Source organism: Vidua macroura, chromosome 5, assembly GCF_024509145.1.
Source record: "Vidua macroura isolate BioBank_ID:100142 chromosome 5, ASM2450914v1, whole genome shotgun sequence".
NCBI lineage: Eukaryota > Metazoa > Chordata > Aves > Passeriformes > Viduidae > Vidua > Vidua macroura.
Window position 1 is genome coordinate 13467106 of NC_071575.1, and position 22576 is coordinate 13489681.

At 42.1% G+C, this 22576-nt stretch overlaps 2 protein-coding genes across 2 annotated transcripts; one reads left to right on the top strand and one right to left on the bottom strand.

Annotated features, from left to right (window-relative positions):
* Positions 1–11823: 11823 nt before the first annotated feature.
* BTG1 (BTG anti-proliferation factor 1) lies at positions 11824–14675 on the bottom strand. The gene is made up of 2 exons (XM_053978574.1): positions 14256–14675; positions 11824–13103 (listed from the first exon to the last, which is right to left on the bottom strand). Exons 1-2 carry the CDS (start codon positions 14401–14403, stop codon positions 12739–12741), a joined length of 513 nt encoding a protein of 170 aa, XP_053834549.1. The 5' UTR covers positions 14404–14675; the 3' UTR covers positions 11824–12738.
* A 53-nt stretch (positions 14676–14728) lies between these two features.
* LOC128807232 (5E5 antigen-like) lies at positions 14729–18672 on the top strand. The gene is made up of 3 exons (XM_053977429.1): positions 14729–14815; positions 14899–15551; positions 17109–18672. Exons 1-3 carry the CDS (start codon positions 14729–14731, stop codon positions 17128–17130), a joined length of 762 nt encoding a protein of 253 aa, XP_053833404.1. The 3' UTR covers positions 17131–18672.
* The last annotated feature ends 3904 nt before the right edge of the window (positions 18673–22576 follow it).

A 22576-nucleotide genomic window follows, 5' to 3' on the forward strand; every position in this document is an offset into this window, starting at 1 on the left:
CATTTCCATTCAGTGATGAGTCTCCATTGACAGTCTTCCTGAGAACAGCCAGTTCTGCTCCATTTATTGTGTCCTATGATACATTACACAGTTCTTAACAAAGCTATTAAGACTGGAAAAAATATCCAAAGAAATGAGAACTCTGCATGTTAGAGCACCAAGGGACAAATCCTCTTCTCTCTGAAATCAAGTAGAGCCTGGGAATGTTTTTTGCTGAGAGTAAGAGCAGTCACAATCTAAAAAAATTAAACCACAATGCACTCCTATATTGCCACATTCACAGAGGAAATTAATTCGCAGCAATCAACATCTTTCCCTCTAATCCAAGGTAACAATAATCTCTTACCTTGTAATCTATGTAAAATATTTGCAATCTGAATAGTTATCAAATATATAAACATATATCAAAATATTGGCTGAATCGATCTAATTTGAACAAAAATCTACATAATATGAATGATGTTAGTCAGCTGAGAAAGTTTTTAGTGGATTTAATTAAAACAACCATTAGTATTCACAAGTATAGACAAAAAGACAAGACTGAATAGCAATTTACTTTGAAAAATCAAACTAAGCAAGCAAAAGTGAGCCGCAATTATTTATTTTGAAGATTATTACTTTACAGGTGAGATAAATTCATTCTATGACCATATCAACACATCATCATGCAAAACCTGTGATATTCAGCTGACAGGGGATGTATAAATACCACTGTGCAATAAAACATACAGCACAAGATAAAAACAAAGAGACTGCCTCATACCTTTTACAGGAAACACAAGTGAAAATCTAATGAGAAACAATGGAAGTGAAAGGGCTCATGTGCTCCTGTGAGGATGAGCCCACTGCCTGGCCCTTGTCACCATCACTCAGCTTGGAAGCTTTAGCTGAACAGGCAAACAGGAGTAGGGGGCAGCTTTATTTACAGCACATTCAATGAAAGATAAGGTGGAGCTCAGTGTACCACCTAAAACAAGGAATGTCTAAGAGGCTATGTACTGCTCTCTGCTCCTCTAGTGACCCTGGCTACTCTTCTCTGTGATGTCCAAGCATCCTCCAAGCCATGAGAAAGCCCTATTTTACATGCCAATTCAACATGAACCTCACCCTAGTTTCATGGAGGAAAAAAAAAAAAAAAACAAACACTTTGGAGTGCACTAACAGTCTCTTAAAGTAGGAGAAGAGGGCAGCCACTGTTGTTTACAAAATTTATTTCACATTTCATAATGATGATATGAAGTTCAAGTTGTCCTGGCTCCCTAGCTGCCCTTCTGGATTTTAGAGCCTCAAAGCTTGGCAGCAGCACACCCCTCTTGTGCAAAATGGGTGCGTGAGAAGACAAAGATAGCAATAATCTGGCCCTATGTAAGAAAAATCAGTTTTAATCTTGTTCTGACTCTTTATGGTTAACTGCTGATGCCTCCATCAGTGGGTTAGAACAAAAAAGGTGAACCAGTATGTGATCTCTAGCAATTACACAAAAGTAGTACTATTTAAGTCCCTTAAGATCCCCCAAGAAACCAGCAGTAGTACTGGGAAGGGCAGACACACTTTTTGTGAGACTGCAGAGTACTACAGGCAGCATCCATCACCCAGTGGGGTTTGACTCAAGAAAACAATCATGTTAAACTGTCAAGAGAGTCCCTTCACCAGGCACTTTCCAGGATGTGAGCATACATCCCATGCACTTTGGTAGCCACTATCACACACTGCTTTTCTATTCCTCTGGGCTTGCAATGCCCATGTCCTGTCCTGTCAGTCTTCAAACTGTTTATATACAGGAGCCTGCTACTCCTGTCACAACCCCACACAACTGAACTGAGGGTTCAATTCATCTGACAGGGCTATAGCTCCAACAGCCACCACCCATGAGCAGGAGACCAGCTAAATTCCCTGTACACAACACAGGACTGCTGCCTGGCAGCTGGAATAAAAACAAGCCAGTCCAGTGTATTTTACATGTAAAGTCAGTGTATCTTATATATTAAAAAAAAAACAAAAAAAACCAAAAAAAACCAAACAAAAAAAAAAAACCAACCAGGAGTGTGTTGAAGTCCTATTAGAATTCTCTATTCTCAAGGAAGCTGTACATAAAATGTTCAGTGAGCCTAACTTGATTAGCAATTAACTTTAACATCAATCCAAAGTGCATCAAATAATTTCCAGTTTACTTTGAAACAAAACAGCAGAATTTGGCCTCTTGTGTTTGGTAACTGACTTTTTAAAACCAAAAGAAGCATGAGATGAGGACTAAAATAAATACTTATTTCTTCCTTACATCAAGAAAATAATGTTAGAGCTAGTACACTATTTAGAGGTAGCACTGTTAGAGCTAGTACACTATTCTCTGGCAAAAAATGTGCATGCCCACAGTCACGGAGCACAGGAAGATGCCATGGGGTGAGCCAAACCCTGCAATTTCTCAGAAATAAATTTCTACTGTTCCAACTACTTGGGAACGTGTTCCCAAAATTCAGGAAACATGCTGCTAATTATTAATTTCCTCTAAGGTACTGCAGTTCCAGTGCATTTCAAAACGAACACGTGAGCAGAGTTAGCTGTTCTTCACTTGGGGCACTAGGAGTTAGTAAAATAGGTCCAGGTACCTTAATCAATATACTGCAAGTTAAGGTACACTACAAGTGGGACCATTCAGAAGGAGAGGGTGAGACTTACCTAATGAGATAGAGTCAGTAACATCTGAGCAAGCTCTCACTCACTTCATATGAACAGAACCCTGTGCACACTCTAGAGTGCATCCCTTCTAGCTTGGGACACCGAAATCCATTTGAGGATTTTCTTATGAAGGGTCTGTTTCTTCTCTCCATTGACCATCAGGAGAGTCTAGGGAACAGGTCTCAGACTCAGGCATGGAAATTACCAGAGAGATTAATATTGTGAGAATGGAGACAACAGGTCTGGGAAAGGCATTCTCAGCTGAATGCTGAGCACTAATAAGAGAGGTGAAAAGCTCACTGAAATTATTTTCTTCCCCTGTGTATCACTCTCTCCAACTCCTGATAAAAACCAACCAAATTACGTCAATTCAAATGACACCTATGTCACAGATAGTTCATAATGGGGCATTGGTTCATGGCTCAAGCATTTTGCAATGACATTTAACATGACCTAACTTTAGACTTTCATTTGACTTTCCACCCTGCAGTTTCTCCCATTCCCTCCTCTCACTGCCATTTCTCCAAAAGGAAGAACATCTGATAAAAAAACCTATGTATAAGAATTCTCACCACATTTCCAGGGAGAAAGACACAGGAGGCTTTCTTGCCCTTGGCTGTGCCCACCACTTTTTTCATAAATATTTTACAACAATAATTGTTTAACCATATCAGAGTATTTACAGAAACTTCTCACACATTTTATGCCAATCCAGTATCTTCTCTCATAGTAATAATTTAGGTTCTTGTATACTTGTATGTGTGTACCTCTACACACATGCAGCTTGTAAGTGACTGAACTGTTAAATATTTTAAGTAATGTGACCATTCTTGAAAACAGAAGGTGTTGTGCAGACCCACCACAGGAACAGCCACTCAACCACAATTACCTCCCTCCGAGTAAGTTCCACTTTAAAGGGTTCTTTCTCTAGGAGTCATTAGCCAAAAAGATCTTTTTGTAGTTTATATTATAGCCCACCACCATCAGAATAACTGCCTTGTACACCACTGCAGCTGCCCCAGCTGCTGACTGTATCTGCAACACGGGCAGGATCCACTCTGCCCACAGCTATGTCCCGACAGCAGCCTGCAGAGAAAACAACCACTTGAGAACCTAATTCCAGCAAGTCAGCACTGCCATTTACCTTGGACTATAGCAACAGTGGAGGCAGTCAAACACATACCAAACTCAAGGACCATGAGCAGGAAGGATAAGTTTATCCATTGAGTAGTGAATGTGCAAAGCCAGCCCCCCAGAGCAGGGCTGCTGTGCTACCCAGCGAGCAAGTAACACAAACGCTGCCGAGCGGCACCCCACCTTCCCGTAGGTGTCCTAAAATCTGCTCTACAGTGCTTGTAAGGTTTCTAGCAAGCACACTTAATAGTTCACAGGCAAAATTTGCCAGGCTTATTAGCACAAGAGCCTGGGGCAATGAGAGTTAGAAAAAACGGAAACTTTCAAATGCACACAAGAAAGAGGTAAGCTGAAACTGAAAGCTTGTTGGGTTTTTCTTCCTTGTTAATTCCCTCATTTGTCCTCAAGGACAGCATATAAACATGTACATTGCAGCCCATGTGATCAGACACTCTCTCAAGAACTATAAACAGTGGAGCTATGAATCATTACTAGGCTGGAATTGCATTCAGTTCTTTCCCACTGACTCACCATATGGATAATTTGTCTGGTCTTTCACCTTCCCCACTTCTCTCCTCCCCCACAGATCACACATGACCCCTTCCCAAAATTCCAGCACGGGAGCGTTTGCTCAGCACATGCCAGCTCTGGCAGGCAGGTGACAAGAGTGGCTCTCACGTACAGGTGTTGAGCTCATGGCGCTTCCAACCCCCCCAGCTGTCTGCCGGAGGCTGTCAGCTCCCGGCACTGCGCTCCCGCCGCGGCTCAGGCATTCCAGTCTGACGTGACACAGGTCTAGCGACCCTCACAACTTCAGCTAATTTTGAGCAAGAGTCAGAAAAGTCATTTCTGCCACCCCACCTACCAGAATGGTAATTTCTCACAAAGTGGAGGAAGAAATGGGTTTGGATAGTTACACATCTTAACCCACTGCAGATAGGTCACACTGAGCAATACATCAATCCAAGCTTTAATATTTCATTTAAAAGAGAAAGGTAAAGCCAGTTCCTAGCCTTCATGGTTACAGAAAAAAAAATGTGTTGAAGTTATGACTTCCAAATCTTCAAAGGCAGATTGTAAATAAAAGTGCTGACATTTATTGCTTTTAAGCAAATCACATACTGGTGGGTGACTCATGAACGTTGGAACTGGCAAGCACCAAGGCAATCATGTTGAGAATGAGATCATGATGCAGTAGGTGTGCAGCATTCTCTTTTCAGCCTATTCACTATCTCTATTCTACCGTAATAAAGAAGAAAGTTTCTTTTCAGTCAATAATAAAGACCTTAATGTGCCTTCCAGGGCCCATGGAAATAATAAAAAGTACATTTCTGCTTTACTAAGAAAGCTTTTGATAAATACTTGATCTCATAAAATACTGAAGGGCATATGACGTATTCACATGAATAAGTCAAAAGGCTTCATGGTACTCATACCAGTAAAATTAGGAATGTGCAGAGGCTGAAGTCTTATATTTTAAAATACTGGAACACCAATCTTCATTTTATTGTTTGTAAACTGCTTGCAAAGGGATGTTCCTGTAGAGAGGAGGGTGTAACAAAAGGGGCAAGAAAAAGAAATTACATATCTGTACTGCAGAATTACTCATGGGGTTACATCAGTTTAATAATTCAGGAGACATTTTGTACACATATCAGGTTGGCTTGGAATTAACTTCAACTTCAGTAAACTCTATGAATAGTGATTTCAAATTTGAATGACATGCACGTATTTTTCTACTGAATAATTGCATAAACTATTGCTTTCAGTATTCAGAGCCAGGGTTCTGCTGCTCACGATGCAGGGCTTGTCAATTCTGCAAGCAACAAGCTTTGAAGATAGTCACAGGAACATTTGGATAAACAATCAAGCAGATATATTTGTTCAGCTGTCCCTTCTAAAAAGTACTTACATATCTGCAACATGTTTTTCCTCAATTGTATTACAAAAGTCTCACCTATATTAAATGTATCCAGACAACAAAGAAAGTATGATAAATACCATCAAAATTTACTCTCTGGTACCTTCATCACACAGATACAGGTCCTTTACAAACATTGAACTAAATGTATCATTTTCCTTAATGTCATCATGATTCAGGCTGATACTGCCATTTCCACTGCCTTCTTTTTTTCCCTACTGATCCACAAACAGAATGACCTCATGCTGCCTGCAAGCAAGGGAGTTAGATAATAGGCTGCAAATGACAAAGGATGCGGGAAGATAGCAGTTAAAAACTAAATTTTTATAACAAAGGCTACATCTAGAGGTGGAACTGCAAAGTTGGTTAATATCACTAGTATAACTTTACAGCATTAGATGCGCCTCAAGAACACCTTGATTTTGTAGTGAAGATGTAGAGTTTTTCACACCTGTAAACAAACACCTAACTTACACACTATAGAATGAGAGTGTTACCACACAGAAGCAACTACTCTGTTGCACCCATCTAGGGAAGCGCGGTAGGCTCAACCAAAATGGACCTTTGGTTGATTGTTCAGCCACCTGCTTACCAGGGAAATCTCTCCTGTGTTACTATTGGCGTGAATATACACAGTAAAAAATATCTTTCCTTTATTTCCTGTCAGCCCAGTATCACATTGATTAAAATGTTGCAAGCATTCCTCTAGACAACTACAATTTGCTCTAGAACACAAGAAATCCTGAAAATCTACTCAACGGAATAGAAAATTGAGTCTAGCTGCAAATTCACATAATGAAAAATTAAAGAGAAAAATAAGAATACATGTTCCTGTTAATACCAGCGTCTTAAGGCATAAAAAGTGAATAAGGAGGATAATTACCCCCCACCTATGCAAAATTACAATCTTCAGAACACCTGCAGTGACTTGAATTAAATCACAGCCAGCAGGGACTTCAGGATGACCCACTGAAAAATAGTCTAATAATGAAATGTGTGCGTATATATACATTTATGCAAGAAATTTATATATGTACCATTTATACATACAAATAAAACTTTGTTTAAACTTCAGTGCAGAGAAGAAATATTGTCTTTCAATAATCTTTTTAACATACAAGAAACTCATTAACTTGTGCCCAGCAAAACTCCAAACCCAGCAATTATTACATGTTTTTACATTACAAAAAGCAAAAAATTGAACTTTATAGAACACAGGAAAGCATGGGCACACTGTTGGAAACTCTTAATTGCAGTCAATGCCATCAGATGATATCACTGGTACTCAAAATCTGTCTTTAAGCTGATCTGTGAGTTAGAAGATGTACCCAAGCCTTAGCTCCATGTTAGAGCTCCTTAGGTAAGTGTTGCTGCCTGGAATCCAATTGTGCATGCTGGGCAGCATCCCCAGCCCTGACACTGTCATTGGGCATTCCAGACACTGCGGCTCTTTGCATACATTCAAGGCTGCTCCAGGAAGACTGACATTCTCCTCCCTTGTATCCTTACCATGCTAACAGGTTCATGTTTATAATTTTATTCAGTTATATAACCAGCACATAGAACAATCACAATGGATTTTACAGTGGCTCAGAGAATATGAAAGCTAGAAGTTTCCTAATATCTAAAAGATAAAAGCTACACCTCTCAAGAAAACATTAGAAGACTGTTGCAAGCCATGATAAGACACTGAGCAGCTGATCACAGGAATCACCTCACTCTGCAAAAACATAATCGACATTCCCTCGGTCTGGGATTTTTCTCATCCTGTATGATCCTATTTCCCTTCCTCATATGTTTTCACTGGTCACTTTCAGTAAAGAAAACCTGGAAACCTGAAGATCCAGCATTTTACTTGTTTTCCTCAGTTGCAAGTCAATTCTCCTTGCCAGCTTTGCAGTCACAGAATTGCAATACTACAAGGGCAAACATCTGCTGTCAGGCATGCAGAGCTACTGCTTGTGTGGATTTCTTCCCAGCAGCTGGGAGGAAATGCTCCTTCTTGTTTAGACAAAAATACCAAATGGTTAGGAAATAAGGAGTTAGGAAAAGATGTATACAAGGGTCACGCTTGAGAAACACAAGAGCACAGCCTTAGCCACTAAGAAAATTCCAGTAGACATGAAGTTAACAAAATTTAGATCTGTTCATTTATGGTAAGTCAGCCATTTTACTGTTGACCTACTTTGTATCAGCAATAATTTGTCACAGTGCATTCTCCAACTGCTACTGAAAGAAAGGTTGAAACCATACATTAAGAGCAGAGTGTCAAAGCAACTGATGTTAATTATACCCCGCAATTCCTATGTTGATGAAATTGTCACTGCTAACTATTAATACAGCATTTATTGTCTAAGCCCAGCTTGCTCTACCAACCCCTGAAAGCCACTGAATTAACATCCTGCTTCTCAGTGTTCACATTGGAATGTAAATCTGAAACGTGTAAAAATAACCTCTGCTTTACACCAAGAATGTGCAAATACACGTTCCTTTTTTGGGAGAACTATTTATCTCCAGTCTATACATGTTTCACTCTTTAAACTAAAAACAGCTTTAATGTTCTTCAGTCAAGCGGCAGCTGTTGCCAATATAAACTATTTTCTCTTAAAATTATGGCATTAAGTAGAGGAAACTTTGTAAAATGTAGAGTACTACTTGATTTATGGAAATTCAGAAATAAGCTTTACATAGACACACAAAAAAGAAAAGCAGCAATGTTCTTTGTTGTATTCATTGCTAGCCTGCACAATAACAAGAGATCATATTCTCCCAGCATAAACAAGGTTAATTAGAAGGACACCTTATGCGTATTGAGTGTTCATGTTCCATGACATCTGCTTAATTTGGTGACAGAAATGTTTACAAGCATCAGCACAAACCAACCACTCCAGAAGCACTAACTGGATTCTTTATGGTTTGCACATCAGTAAACTGTTTTGTAAGGTTCTACTGCTGCAGTACAGTTCCCTCTCCTTCTAAATAATCTCTCAAGCTTTTCCTTTACCCATTTAAAATGATGGCAGTCAAAAACATACAGGCTTAACAATATTTAGCCTTCAAAATTGTTATCTCTAAGCTATGGCATGAGACATACAACTTGGTATGATCCAAGGCTCATCTTGTGATAAATACGGAAGACTTTCTTATCCTATGAACTGATCCAATATGAGCTACAACGAAAGTATAAGTCAGTGATGGTATTTTCACATCACAAAAGTGCCTCATGTTACTACCAAATTCTTGTGTATATTGACAGAACAAATCAATAATAAGAAAATCCTGTGGCACAGAGGCCTGTCATATGCAGATCTACTTGAAAATCTTTGCAGAGTCAGCAGAAAAGTGGAAAACTAAAATCAGCATTATTAGCAATCAAATGAGAATCCTCACATCTCTATTCAAACCAAAAAATGACACTAAGATCTACAAGAAGAAAAAAAAAATTATGGTCCAAATGGTTTCTTAAGCCAGATGTACATCTCCAAAATAAGCAGGAGAAAACACAACTGCAAAGAGACCAAAACAACAGAGCTTCTTACAGGATACATGTAATACAACTCTCTAGAGGAGGAGCATCATTACCAAATATAAAATACAAAAGTAGCATTGAGTGGTAGGATCTGATACAGTAGCACAGTGGGTGAACACACTGTCAGAAAAAAAAAATTTGCTCACCTGGCATAAAATAGAAAGCAACTGTACACTTTATAAAAAGACATTCACTGAATGGTCAGCAAGTCTAAGCAGACTGATCCTCACTCTGAGAAGAGCTGTAACATCAGAGCCTTGTACAGCCGAGACTGCCCTCAGAACAACTACAGGACTATTCAGGGCTCCTCAAGGAAAGTCAGCTAATTTAACTAACGTGCACTGATCAAGCAGGTCTTGAATGTGTTCTCATCGCTAACATTTGCATTAAAATAACAGCCTTGCCTGTTTCATAATGGCACCTTAAATGAAATTCAAAAGTGACAAGCATTTAGCTTAGTGTGCTGTTTGTTCTACCTGCAACAAAACACAGGATTGGCAACAGCCTACTCTTATAGACTTACTCCACTTCTCTCAGGAGTCCTTATGCCCTGCTGCCACAGTATGCTAAGTACTTTCAAAATCAGACAAGGGCACATTGTGTGCACATTGGGGTATATTTAAATTCCAGCTGGAATAAATCCCAGCAACTCTGAGGACATGGGTTGTACCAATTACTAGTTACAGCTGCAGTTAAAAATTATGCCATGAATGAAAGCACCTTACCGTAAAAGGACTAAAATGTTAACGATATAAAGGAGCAGGCTCACTCTTGGTTCAGTGTCACATGCCAGTCTCACAGATGGAACACTTGCTGCCTCACAAAGCTATGCTTAATTTACCAAAAAGAAAGTACTGACAGCTGATGCTTTCATAATGTGCACAGCTCACGTCAAAGACCAACTATACAGCTATCCTTTCTGATGCTGTTCTTGCTGTGCAACAGAAAAGACTGCAGGCAGCACCACAATATACCAAGCATAGTTCAGTCAGCAGTGAGCTTCATGAAAGTTTAATACAGCTTTAAAGCCAAGTTCAATGTTTTCTTTCTACTCAGATACACTTCTGCTGTCTGCGGACTTATAACAAAACAGAAATTGTGGTTTGAGTACTCCTACCACTAGAATAAATTTCTTGCTTACAGATTTAACAATTTAAAGTGTCAACCTAACAGAATTTTTAAGGTATCAAAACATGTGCCTAAACCTTGACCCATGCATGAGTTACACCTGTACTTTACTAAAACACAGGCTCACTCTGAAGCTTTGGTAATACATCTTTTTTCAGATGCCTACAGAGCAAGGTCTTTAAAATTCACTGCTTCAGGAGCACTTATGCTTCCACCAGTCCATGCCAGAAAGCTACAGTGCCAGAGAAGCCCTAGCAATACTTTGAAGTGCAAAATATTGCCATACATATGCAGATTGTGACAATCCTATTTGTAAAGTTGAACTTTCAAAAAACAAAGGGAAAGAAATTGCTAAAAAAAAAAAAAAACGGACAGTTCAGTCTTATGTTTTGCACTTATATAACCAGCTATATTACAGATCAGCTATATTACAAAGACACGGACTGGAGATACAACACAGTACTACTATCTAATTGTAAAGGCTCACTCATAGTTGAGCAGGAGCTGCAACAGCTCCTGGCAAGTCTGATGCTCAGTTCTCCCATAGCTTGCAAGCTTGGCTGGAAATTAACGATGGCTTTTTCATTCAGAGCATCAACAGCAGTTCTTGTGACTAAAATGACCAAGGTGGGTAGGCCTTTTATTAAGCACTCACAGAACAAAGTACACCGGAGATAGGAACAGAAAAGTCTTTGACTTTTACTCCAGCACTCTGACAAGTGGAAATAGAGTGGTAAGGAATTTCTCAAGTGTATCTGCTGTACTGTATACAAATGACATTAGTGTGGTGCTCAAGTGAATCACATCTCTACATCATACATTAACTATGAATGAATACACATATAAGTATGGGCTTCTCACTTCGCCTCAGCCAACCTTTTAAGTTTGGGAAAAAAGATCAACATACCTTTTGTTGAATCCAATCTTAATGATTTCTAAAGTGAAAGTCTTGCATCTGAAGAAAGCAAAAGGCAGCAAGCTGCTCTTAAGGCTAAGGGACACTTGTCCCAACTCTTATTGTGCAGGGAATCCATCAGGTAAGAACTGTGAACTCGTGAGCAAGTAGGTCACAATGGACATTTAAGTTTGCTATATCCTTCATCAGGAAGCCAAGTAAACTTTAATCCTCTGGATTTATTCAAGTCATCTTTGGTGGATGTTATTTCTGTACCTTTTCCTCATATCCTGGAATTACTGGCCCTGGAGTTATTTCCACATTGACTGATTTTACAAGGTTTAAAGCGACACATACATCGTGTTCCCCTAAACTTCCCAAGCATTTATATGTGAGGTCTTCATTAATCCAGGTCTGTACCAAGTGTTCCCTAGCACCAGGGTGCCACGGATGTTCTTAAGCCTTTATAGTACCTATTTTGTTTCTACTGTGAGACAAAAATAATTTAACTGATCCTATGTAATCACGACAAGAGATTAATTAAAATGCCAAGATAGGAAACAATTTATTATAGAGAGAAGAAAAATTTCTCATCCAAAATATAGAAATCTGTACAACTTTGCCACAATCAATATACATGAACTGTACAAATTTACACCAGTTCATAATTTACCAAATAAAAGATGACTAACAAAGTTCACAAAATAGATGGTGGTTTGTGGAAAAGACTTTTACCCAATTAAGAACAAGGAAATTACAAACCAGACCTCCACTTTCTAAAAATAAGAAGTTTACTCAGTCTTAGAAAACTACAAGCTAGCAAATGTACAGATAGCTGGCTGGTGCTAACACCACAGTTCAGACAGTGTCTTTATATGGTCTTTTTAAAGCCTGTTGCCATGGCAGATTCTGATCACTTGCTACTTTTGAGGCCAATGTAAAGATCTGACCATTTCCCCAGGTTATTCTTACTATTTTATCTTATGTACATTTATACATATTTGTAAGTGCTAGGTAAAAGTCTGAAAATTAAAATTTCCAGTATTATGGTGTTCATAAGTCTTGTTACTGAGCTGCCAAAAATGCTAACAATTAATAAATGTAATAGTGCAAATTTACTCTGCACGACCTACTGCAGAGAATCACTTTATCAATACAGATCAGGGTTGAAAATTGGTGTAGAAATTAAGTCAGGTGTCTTGGAGAAACTGACACTTCCTAGATCTTCTTACTCCCTAGCAAGCTGCAATCATTTTGACTCACAGGCTATTAAATCACTGAAAGGTACTGTCCAAACTATGGCACTGTCACTTTAAGTATACCACTCTAACGTGTGCCAGATCTTCACAGCTGTGACATGGTTTAAATTCCATAATCCATCCCCAGAGGTGCCCACCCAAAGTAAAAACCAAATTTATCCATCCATTTTAAGGTGATCCATCCACAGACTATATCTTAACCTGATACAGTCATCATATTGTAGCTTTTGGAAGGGCTAGTTCTGCCCAAGAGAAGTTCCTCCTTACAGCTTATTCTGCTGTCTACCATTTGCATGTTGGTGTTACTTTGGCTACCTCCTGCTGGTGCAGCTTCATACAGCACACAGATGGAGCCATCCTCTCCAATGCGGTAGGACACTTCGTACGGGTCAACCCAGAGAGTGAGTTCGCTCGGAAGAAGCTGAAACAGTTCCTGACTGCTCAATCCAATCCGCTGTGCTGCCTGTCCAATGAGAGGATCCATTTTGTGGTTGATCCGGATACATCGGTAACCTGATCCCTTGCATGGCTTTTCTGGGAACCAGTGGTGTTTATAATGTTCTATAAAATAAAAAACAAACATTATCCTCCTTAATTCCATGTTGAAAGATACATGCAGCGATTATTGGTCTCTTGCAAATTTCATACCTCAATATCTTAATAAGCTTATTATTTTAGCATAAAATGACTTGAAAAATCATTATAGGTTTTTTTTCTGCTGGCGATTTAGGGAAGTGCAATGTCCCTTGGGAAGCACTCCTACAAAGTTATTGTTTTGTGCTACTATATAGAGAACATCCACCACCAGAAAGGAGTGAAAAGCAGCTTCCTGGCATTCATAAAAACAAATACAAAAATAAAGAAATTATTACATACGTAACAGAAAAACTCAAGAGCTTCAAATCATCATAAAACAGATAAGAAAAAAAGACCCTTTCCAGCATCCTTTCGAGATCACCACCCATGCTTAGCTTCTCACATTCTAAGAACACCCAAAAATAACTATGGAGGAAGCTGGGCAGCATTTACCGACTGACTCAAGCTGTATTTCGCCACTGCTCTTCCCAGCCTATTTTCCATGGCGAGAAACCAAGGACTCCACTTACCTCAGGAGTTTTATCCCACCCAAAACCCTATCGATCTGAGGGTACTCGTAGTCACTACTGAGCCCACTGGGACGCAAGCTTGGGATTACAAAACCCACAGGGCAGCGAAACCAGGGCTGTGGGGCGGCTAAGAGACGCTTCTAGAAGAAAGGGGAACCGAGACCCATCGTCCACTGACTAATTTTACTTGGCAAAAAAAACCCAGCTTCCGAGCATTTTTCTTTCTGGAAACCGAGCAGTTTGAGCCCTTGGCACGGAGCTCAAGTCCGGGCTGCTCGAAAGCTTTGTCTACGGAGGCAAAGACGGGAGGGGGGAGCTGCCTGCGCGACGCCCGAGCCCCTTTTGTTTATACCCCGCTCCTGCCTCCCACACCCGCCGGGGCCGCCTCGGCACGGAGGGTCCCCGTAAGGGACGAGCCACGGCCGCGGAGCCCCAGTCGCCCTCCGCGGAGGGGCTCCAGTCCCTCGCAGGAGCCGATCTCTCCCCTTCCCCCTCTCCGGGCGCCGGCGGACCGCGGTGCCGCCCGCACCGCCGCCAGCCCTGCCCGGGCAGGCGGCCCGCGGCGGACGGGGGGGAGCGGCTCCCGCCGCGCCCACGCCGCCCTCACCTGCCAGCAGCTCCTGCAGGCACTGGCTGAAGGTCTGCAGCTGCCGCTCGTTCATCAGCCCCTTGGTCCGCAGGAACTTGGAGATGAAGCCCACGGCCGCGGCGATCTCACGTATCATGCTGGCCCGGGTGTACAGGGCGGGATGCATGGAGGCGGCGGCGGGCGGCAGCCAGGTCTCCGGGACGGCCGGCGCTGGGACGGGTCGGGTCGGGACGGGGCGCGGAGCGGAGCGAGCGGCGCGGGACGGGACGGGGGGCGGCGCGGCTCGGCTCTAACTGGGCGCGGAGCAGGCGGCAGAGCCCAGATCACATCCCGGGGGCGGCAGCCTCCGCCTCCTCTTCCTACGGCAGGGGGGCGGCGGCGGCAGCAGCGGCGGCCGCGGCAGCGCTCCCCGCATTTCCTGCGGCGAGGGGCGAAGGGAGCTGCTTGTCCTCCGCCGCCTCTTATAGCCACTACCGACCGGAAGTGGCGTCATGGCGCCGGGGGCGCGCCGCCGCCAATCCGGCGATCGCACCATCGTGACGGCAGGCGGCGGGGCGGGGCCGGCCGGGGTGGGTGACGTAATCGGCTGTAAACAAATAGAGCCGGGGGCGCGCGCGGGGGGGGGGGGGGGTCAGCGCAAGAGGCCGCGTGCCCGCGCGAGGGCCTCCGCGCGCCGGGGCGCGCGCCCGCACTGCGGGCAGCCGCGCGCGCCAGTGCGGGGCGTCCCCGCGCGGATTTCCGCGCGCAGCGGCGCGGGCAGGGCGCGGCGCGCGGCGCCGGCCGGCGGCGGGGCCGCGCGGGGAGCCGCGCGAGCGCGGCCGCGCGCTGTCTCTGGGGAGCGCGGAGCCACGTCAGCGGCGGGGGCGGCGGCCGCGTCAGCGCGCCGGGACCGCCCCACGCCAGGGCGGCCGCAGCAGCGCGGCGGCGTGGGCGCTCCCGGAGCCGTGATCCGGTGATCGGTTGTGCCCGCGGGCGGCGGAGGCGGCGTGTCTGCGCGTCCTTGCCTTTTCCCGGAGCGCAGGGGTGCGCCGCTGGCACCACGCAGTGCCCGGCGGTCCGGGAGCCGAGCGCGGCGCTCCCTCACGCTTGTGAGCCGTGGCCTTCAGACCGCGGCCACACGGGGTCTCCGGCCGGGGACCTCCGCGCAGAGCGAAGCCTTTCCCGGGCAGCCGGCGGCCCCGGGCCCTTGTGCCCGAGCACGGCGAAGCCTTCTCACAGGCCGCGAGCCGGGCCTCGGCTCGGGCTCTCCGCGGACATCCCAAAACACCGCGTCTGGCCCTGCGCGCCCCCCATCGCACTGAGCTGTTGTCCCAGGTATCGTGTCACAGAGCCCTCGGGGGGAGTGATGTATCAGCGAGTGAATGCCAGGAAGAGCGTCTATCTCAGGCCTTCCAGTGCTCTGTCTCCCTTTTTGCTAAAAAAAAGGGAGAGGAAAAAAACCGACAGAAGATTTCTGTTTGGTTAGTTTGTTTTGGTTTTGTTAAAAAACACAAAAGTCTAGCTTCTTTGATAGAAACCTTATTCTTTCCCAAGGGTTTGTCCCCTGCCGCCTTGCAAAGCCTCAAGTGAAATACAGCCTGATGCCTGATATTTGTATACACAATTCTTACAGTCACTGTTCAGAAATTAGCCCAACAAAGGCACACACAACATACAAATTCTTTTTCAGTGAAAATAATTCACTAATGGAATCTATAAAAAATATGTGTGTGAAATAAATTGATTAAAAGATGAAAGTAAACGGGGTTTTTTGCTTATCTGGTGTGAGAAATGTAACTGTCTAGTGCTTTTTGGACTTTTCTCTGCACAGGGTCTCTGCACAGCCCCAGGGGACTCTCTTTGACTCTATACGCAAAGGAGATCTGCAAAACGCCTTCAAAAGATAATCGGGAGAGCTCAAACTCACAGCTTTAGTGCATACTAAAAATGTTGGTGTGGGTTTTAGAGCACAGTCCCACCCATTTTCCCCCTCCTAACTTCAGAGTATTTACATTAATAATCCTGAGCTGACCCTCCATTCTATGAGAAGAGCTGCCAACCTGGCCTGTGCTCTTGCTGCTCCTCAGGCGCCAGCCATCCTTTCTTAGTGTTCCTGTGGCATATGTGAGATCTATCCAGAGCTGCCATTTCCGCTCTGTTCATAGATTGGAAAGTGCTGTGCTCTTTCAAACCTTGAACAGCAGATGCTTCTTTCCCCCTTCACAAGCCTTCAAGGCCCACCATCCTTCTGGAAACTGTCACTTACCTTGTGCAAAAGCGATGTCTGAGCATCACAATTACGCTAAAATAATTACTGGAAATACTTCAAAAAACAACAAAAAATAATGTAATGTTTGCCACCTTTGCCTGAACCTGAGCTTTTTTATCTGGGCCACTTTCTCATCTCTTCTACTTAATTCCACCCAGAATCAAATGCTCAGAAGGAGTTTTAGGAACTCTCAAGTAGATAAGTGATTATATTTAGTAGCACTATGAGGTTTAAAAAGATGTCCCCACCATAACTTCCATGAACAGCAAGGCTGTTCTGATTTGAATCATCCCCCTTGAGTTGTGCTTTTAAGAACATAATGTGGCAACATGTACTTCATTGCACGCTCAGTGAGAGGGGGAGAAATTTAAAATATAATTTTTAAAATTTTTTCTATCTTAAAAAAAAAAAAGTTTTCTGGACCATCAAGGAGTTCCTCTTAAATCTCTTGCAAAGTTACTAAATTCAGGACTCTTTAGCAATCGAGTTTTCATAGTTCCTATTGATTCCAAATAGTAACAGCATGTATAAAACAGTCTTCTCTGTGGAAAGAGTAAAATGCAGTGCATACAGATCCAGTCCACTGGTAAGGAATGAACTACCTTGGTGTTTGTCGCTCGCAGCCACCAAGCTGCTCAAGTGTAACTTCAAGGCCAAGGCTTGAGATGCCTGCCAGGAGGACCTCATCCCTATCCGTGGGTGTGAACAAGGTAACTGGAGCTGCTCATGCTGTTTTCCCAGTCCAGGCAAGTCCATTTCCATCTCAGTGCTAGGCAGGACAGCAAAGGAGCTGCTGCCATTTCTGGCCTGTGAAATTCTCCCAAAGATCCTCATCTTTACAGTCTGGAGGTTCTTAATTGATGAGGAAGACTTTGGCATGCAGCTCGTGGCATCAAGCAAAGTCATCTTTTCTTGATTGGACTGTAATGGAGAGCATCAAGCAAACTAGCCACACCATAGCCTGTTTCTGGTTTGTAGCTTAGCTTCCTGCCAGCTGCCAGCACGTTTCACTGATCTACCACGCCACTCTGAACTTCTTAGATGCTTCCACATTTTGGGATGTACAAAATGGTTCTTTTTTCTCTGGCCAGTTCCCAGCTGTCTACTCCTGTCTCTGCAGCTCCAGACACAGAGAAGGCAGTTTGCCAGCTTAATAGTGCAAGATGCTCACTGATATATTAGTGGCAGGGTGCTGAAGAAGATAAATGTAAATATTTAAGAACTGCTTTTTTCAGCCCATTTGATACTTTAAATGAAGCAGAGGCCCTAGGGAGGAAAAATAAAGAAAAAGGGTATGTGATCATGAAATTAAAGACTGGATCATAACGGATATGCACAGAAGGGTTGAATTAAGGTTCTATCCCAGCTTCTGATATTTCCTAACATTTAAGGAATACAGTGCAACCTTTACAAAATTTCTATCATGTTTTGGCAGAATCTGTTTCTTGACATTGGTTTGGAGAGTGCTTAGCACTTTGTGAGTTCTGTCATAATGGAAATAAGCAATAGAAATACACTTTCATCTATGCCACATACACACATACACACCCTGCAACTATTGCAACATGCTCTTTTCACAGCTTTTCTGAAGCTACTGAGTGTTCTTTATGGTAACTGGAAAGATTCAAGAGTTCAAAGGAGAAAAATTAGAGTTACTTGATTTTAAAAAAATTTGCTCTAGTCTTGGGGTCTGAATTACTATATATTTGCTTATGAAAATAAATACACTACATATTCAGCATGGATATTTTTTTTTCCTGTTAGAGAGAGTTATAGGATTTTTATGTGGTATCTTATTAAAGTCTTTCAGTGTAGAAAAGTGTTAGGTCTCTCCTCTTCCTGTTTCAGTGTCAAGTCTAGATAATTTTTTGCATTGTTTGTCATTGACCTAATCAAGAAATAACAGCTGGGAAGTAATTGGTATTTGTTTCCAAAAAGTAGTATATATGCCTTAGATTGGCATAACCTGTAAGCTGAAGAGTACTTGTTGCAATACATAAAATACAACAACAATCCATTCTATGTAGAGTTTAGTTTTAGTATAGGTTGATGTTATTAAAATGACACAGTATTTTCATCATTTACCAAGTATTTGAAAATGTATAGGAAGAGGTTTCCTCTTTTATTTTTACTTTATGCAGAAGAAAGCTTTCCATGGGATGCTTAAAACATTTTTCAATGTTTTAGCCCGTTTCATTTTTTGAATATGCAGTGGCAGCTGTAGTGACATTAAGTTGCTGCTCCAGGGGGCAAACATAACCCAGAGTCCATAGCCAGCCCTGCATGCCATGCTGCTCCTCGGGGACCCCGTGGCCTGGTTGTGAGTCCCCACTTTGTTTTGTAAAGTTTTCAAGCAGACACTCCTCAAGTTACAGTGGTGATATGGGAGTCCTTCCTCCCTGGAAAAACTTTAGCTCCATGGCTTGGTTGTAGACAGAGACAGCAGTAGCCAGCCTCTCTCACTGCAGGTGAGTGCCCTTACCTGCCTTCCAAGGGGAATGTTGGCCCTAAGGCTTTTTTTTCCTGGAACCTTGAGAGCAGGCTGCCATTCCTATTGTGTTGCCACTAGAAATGTTTGGACTTGAGCTCAGGCACAGACCTGGGCTCAGAAACGTGGTGTGGATCCAGCCCACTGCCAAAGCAGCACTCTGCAGTGAAGAGGGGGTAAGGGCTTTTCAGCTCCAAATGCAAGCCTGTCTCTCAATCCAGCATTGCAACACTGCACCTAACCTCAGCGTTGGAGCAGTGAGTGTTTCATCCTGAAAGTGTGGGGGTGAAGAAGTCAGTCAGTCACATATTCTTCCAAAGTGGAGAAGTCTCGCATCTGAAAAGATAGACTGGTAGGAGTCAGAGAAAGGGCAAAAGTCTGATTTGTGACCCCACTGGGAACTTCCCTTTCTCTTCAACATGCTCATGCTTACACACAAACCCACATGTCTGCAGTCTGCATTTCTAAATTAGCCTATCAGGCAATGAATTCCTCAAACCACTTCTCACATAAGCAGAGTCCTGTTTAAGTAAGTGAGACTAGTCCCATAAGCCAGAGTCCCAGTCTACAGTCTGTCAGTTGTTTAACAAACTTTTCTGCCACTGCAGGAAGGTCAAGAAGGGATTGAAAGACTCAGAGGGGCAAGGACAGGCTGTCAGCATTGGTCATAACTATGGCATGTTCATTTCAGGAAGTCCCTCTCATGACATCCTTAAATGACCAAATTTTGCTGCGCTTACTCCATACAGAAAAAGGTTTGCTCTATGGGGCAAGATTTCAAAGGAGCCACTTTGCTTCATTTAAGCTTGATTTCAAAGGAGCCACTCACTGAGAAGATATTCCTTGTGACATGAGCCTCAGGTCTGGCCAGGACAAAAACCAGAATCTCGCCAGGACAGATGCAACAGAAGGCTTTTCTGATGCTATTCCTTTGACTTCAGCAAACAACATGCACATGTGGCAAATAAAAAGCAAATCCATAACATAGTATTCTGTTTTGTTTATACAGATGATTTTTTTTCCTAAATGGGATAGTAGCAGTATAGCAGCACATGCAACACTTGTTTTTAATAAAGCAATCATAGTTTGGATCCAGTAAAAACAAAAATTTAAGAAAACAATAGAAACAGATAATTTGAAAGCTTGTCAATCGAGAGAACTCCTCACAACACAGCCATACATAACCATTATTACACAGTCAGGTTTTCATTTTCATGAATTTAGGAATTCAATAGGATAGAAGAATCTAGATGAGATAAACAGTAATTCGTTGCAATCCTGAATGGAAGTTGTTAACAATAATATTAAAGTGAAAGTAGCTTGTAAGTGAGAAGAATGATTCAACTGTTTGTTGTGCTCTGCAATCCGATTATGTCATCTCAAATTCCAAATTTTTACCTTTCCTGTAGTTTTTCATAGTAAAGCTGGGATGGAAGGGATCATAAAGAGGTTTATAGTTCTATGCTTCTCAGGGTTTTATTTTTTCTGGCCTGCCATATAATTTTAGGAAGACCTGAAATAATTTCAAACACCCTTGTCTGTAGTGGTTGCATTATGGCCTCTTGCACTGCCTGGTGACTGCCAGAGCAGCCTGTGTTGGTCAGCATGGGGCTCTCAGTCACCCTGTGGTCAGGCAAAGGAAAAAACAGGAATTTTTATGATACTTTTATAGCAGTATTCCCTGACTTTTAGAATTAAAACTGTGACTGTCTGCAGATTTTAAGTGCAAATTCCATTAAAATACTGAAAGATTTTAAGAAACCAATATGCTTGCAAGTATTTTTTTCTTCATATTTGCACCTTACATACTTCAATTTATGATGTAGTTAAAATCAAGACATATTTTTAAAATCTTTTAATAAACATCTGAGAAAAAGACCTTTCACTTATTTTCCAATGATGTAATAAAAAGTTCTTAACCAGCTTTATTAAGATTTGTGATTTGGAAATCAAATACACTTTTAAATAGATGGCTCCTTCGGAGCTGTTTATTAAGTAGTGGCAACCAAACCTTCCAAATCTGCCTGTCTCAAAAATGCATCAAAATAGCAAAACATGGAGACATTGTAATGGTAACACTGGATATTTTAGGCCAGGTCTGCACAGACTACAAAGGATATTACCTACTATGCACTTACTAAAACAGAAAAAAAGTTAAACACTGATTGCACTATTTAGGTAGACATAAGCAGCTGCCTCACTATACTCCCAACATATCTCCACCAAAGTTGGACATGTGGGTTTTTTGGCTTGTAAATCAGGTGCCTGCATGTATTTCATTTTGTGCAGGGTCTGGCTTTGGAGGTCAAATGATTTCATTTTAGCCATTTTTTTGTCCTTTGATTGTGGTCTGTCTATCTAAATCCTGCATATCAATGCAGTGAATACTTTGCTGCAAGAACAGCAGCTTTTTCCCCTCATTTTTTTCTAGCCAACACTTGCCAGAACTTATTCTCTTTATCACTGTCATTTGTAGTCATGGCACTGCTCCTGTTACAGGTTTTTTTCTCCTTGCAATGGTATTAACTCAGGCATTTTAATCAGTCTCAGACAGAATTCTCAAGACAAAATTAATATAATTAGTTCTCTAGGACAGATTTGGCAGGGTGAAGGAACATCACAGAGACAGTCTGTGTTATTACCTTCCTTTGAGTACTGAGAGATTTTCTGGATATTATCAGGTGGGAAAAAAATTAAAATCACAGCTACACCATTCTTACTTGATTGTGTAGCTTTATGTACAGTGCTGCTCAACTGCATTTAGGTGTGAACAGTTCAATCATGCTGGTGTGAAAGTGTAGTCACTCATCCCTTTAACAGGATTGTAGTGCGTGTCGGGTGCCCAAAATTAAGCTTTTCCACCGCTCCTCATGTGACTTAATTCTTTCCCCAGATGTGATGAAGAAACCTCAATAACTTACTTTCCTGAATTCAGTCATGTGAGTAATGTCCCTGACAACGATAAAATTGTCGTTATAAATGCAAATGACCAAGGTTATGATTTTAGGGCCCACAGTGCAATATCTGAATATCAGAGCTCCCACTGGTTTTTTTGCTTCTTTCTTAGACATGTGCCATAAAAGCAAATAGAACCCCCCCTAAAGAAAACCCAACCAACCAAAACCAAAAAAAAAAAAAAAAAAAAAAGGAAAAAGGTTCTTGTTTTTAATGGTACTATTTTACAGGAAACAAGAGTGATCTGATCACTTATATAAATATCTTTTAAGAGCATGCTTGATAACACTAGGAAAGCAGGGAGAGGGGCCTGAATACAAGCAGAGGCAGTCATCTCCAATTATCTCACAAAAAAAAAGAAAGGGTTTTTTTTTCCTCCATTTATTAAAGGAAATCAGAAAATACTAACTAAAATAGAAACAAAAATCTTGACAGCAGAAACATACACCTCTATAAAATTAGGCCATCAGTTCTGACTTAGATTAACCAGATGTCTTAAACAGGCATGTGATGAAAAACAAGAAAATCACAGATTTTTAATTAAAAAAAAAAGGAAAAAATAGAGATCCATAGCATCTGTGAATCAAAAAAAAAATCCCAGCCTTTTGATCAATTTCTTTTCATTTTCTGCTTTCTACAGCACCTTCA